Source organism: Helianthus annuus, chromosome 17, assembly GCF_002127325.2.
Source record: "Helianthus annuus cultivar XRQ/B chromosome 17, HanXRQr2.0-SUNRISE, whole genome shotgun sequence".
NCBI lineage: Eukaryota > Viridiplantae > Streptophyta > Magnoliopsida > Asterales > Asteraceae > Helianthus > Helianthus annuus.
This window is the reverse complement of record NC_035449.2, coordinates 137,287,961-137,289,855: the sequence shown is the minus strand read 5'-3', so window position 1 is coordinate 137,289,855 and position 1,895 is coordinate 137,287,961. Positions and strand designations below refer to the sequence as shown.

Below are 1,895 nucleotides of genomic sequence, written 5' to 3'. Positions count from 1 at the left end.
TTCCAAGCGATGTAGTGACTGTAATGACTTTCGGATAAGTATATGAATCTTGTTTTGACTATGAATTGGGTTTTGGTTATTTTGACATGTTTGATTATGTAATGTGTCCTTTTTCCAAGCGATGTAGTGACTGTAATGACTTTCGGATAAGTATATGAATCTTGTTTTGACTATGAATTGGGTTTTGGTTATTTTGACATGTTTGGGTATGGTCATAAAGTTTCAACATCCAAAACATAAGACAAACATAAGACATACTACCCTTTTTACACAATTGACCAAAAATGGACATTATAGTTCCATCCAAACACAGTTGAAATTAAAACCTGGACATACTTGACATTAAAATCTGGACATAAACAACACAAAAGACAGACATAAGACATACTACCAGTTTCAACATCCAAAACATAAGACAGACATAAGACATACTACCAGTTTCAACATAAACAACACAAAAGCATTAAACAACACAAAAGCATTTCAACAAAAGGCTTCATTCAGCTGATTCATTTGTGGATTTTGAGATCTTTTTTGGCCTCCCCCTCTTAGCTTGCCTCTGAGTTTGTTGTGATGCTACATTCCCCTGTGATTGCTGAGTGGACTGAGAAACTTGTGGGGCTGCTGTTGACTGAGAAGGTTGTGCATCAGCTGTCTTTTTAGGCCTGCCCCTCTTTCTTGTGACTTGGCTACCTTCAGCTGCAGGTTTCTTACATCTTGAAATGTTATGACCTCTTTCATGACAGTTTTTACAACTCATGAGTGTACCATGCCTACCTAGCTTCCCAGTTTTTTTCTTGGTTTCCTGTGGATCCTTTTTTCTGTTCTTTTTTGGTCTTCCTGGCCCAATCTTGACTGGTGGAGGGTCCAAAGGTAGATCAACAATTGGCCAATATTTTTCCGAAGGCAGTGGTGGGATAGTGTACTCATAGGACCTGAGATACACCTCTTTGGTCAAGTAACTATGAACAAAGTCTTCAGAATTCTTATGCATAAACGCTGCAACTGCACACACATGATAACATGGAATGCCTGTCAAGTCCCACTTCCCACAAGTACAGCTTCTCTTCACAATATCCACAGATACATCGTCAAAGCTCTTGACTTGAAACACAATGTTACTTGAAGGATACACAGTACAAAGATAAGCTTTCTCTTTCTCTTTATCAAGCTTCTTGGCTTGAATCCTAGGGCAAACAACCACATTTTTACGGGACATCTCATTGTGCTTTGTTACTAACCTGGTCATAACTGCCAACCTTATATCTTCCAGCATGTCAATGATATGCTTTGCTCTGGACTGTATGATGAATCCGTTGAATGTTTCAGCCATATTGTTGACAATTACATCAGTCTTAGTCTCACGTTGTACATAGCACCTACAAAAGCACTTAGGATTCTGATCCAGAAATGCATCAGTTGCCTTAGCATCTACATCTCTCATTTCTTCAATTGCCCTTTTGAAATCAGCCGTATTGTATGCTTTAGCAGCCCTCCAAAATAACTACTTAAGATCATCACCCTTGAATTTTTTGTGCCAATTGGCATATATGTGCCTAGCACAATTCCTATGCTCAGCATTACCCCATATAGAGGCAACAGCATTCAATAACCCCTGAAATAAGTACAGAACATAATTCAATTCACATATGTAATACTACTTCTAAGTACAGAACATAATTCAATTCACATATGTAATACTACTTCTAAGTACAGAACATAATTCAATTCACATGATACCTTTTGCTGGTCAGAGACTAGTGTCCAACCCTTCCCTTCATCCGTTATTCCTAAGCATTTCTTCAATTCATTCATGAACCACCCCCAGCTGTCATTATTCTCTCCTTCTACATCTGCCCAAGCAATTGGAAACATTTGACCATTCCCATCCCTAC

The 1,895-nt window shown here is 38.5% G+C and overlaps 1 protein-coding gene across 1 annotated transcript; it reads right to left on the bottom strand.

Moving 5' to 3' along the window:
• Positions 1-496: 496 nt before the first annotated feature.
• Positions 497-1,444, bottom strand: LOC110882252. The gene has a single exon (XM_022130324.1). It carries the CDS (start codon positions 1,442-1,444, stop codon positions 497-499), a length of 948 nt encoding a protein of 315 aa, XP_021986016.1.
• Between the last annotated feature and the right edge of the window lie 451 nt (positions 1,445-1,895).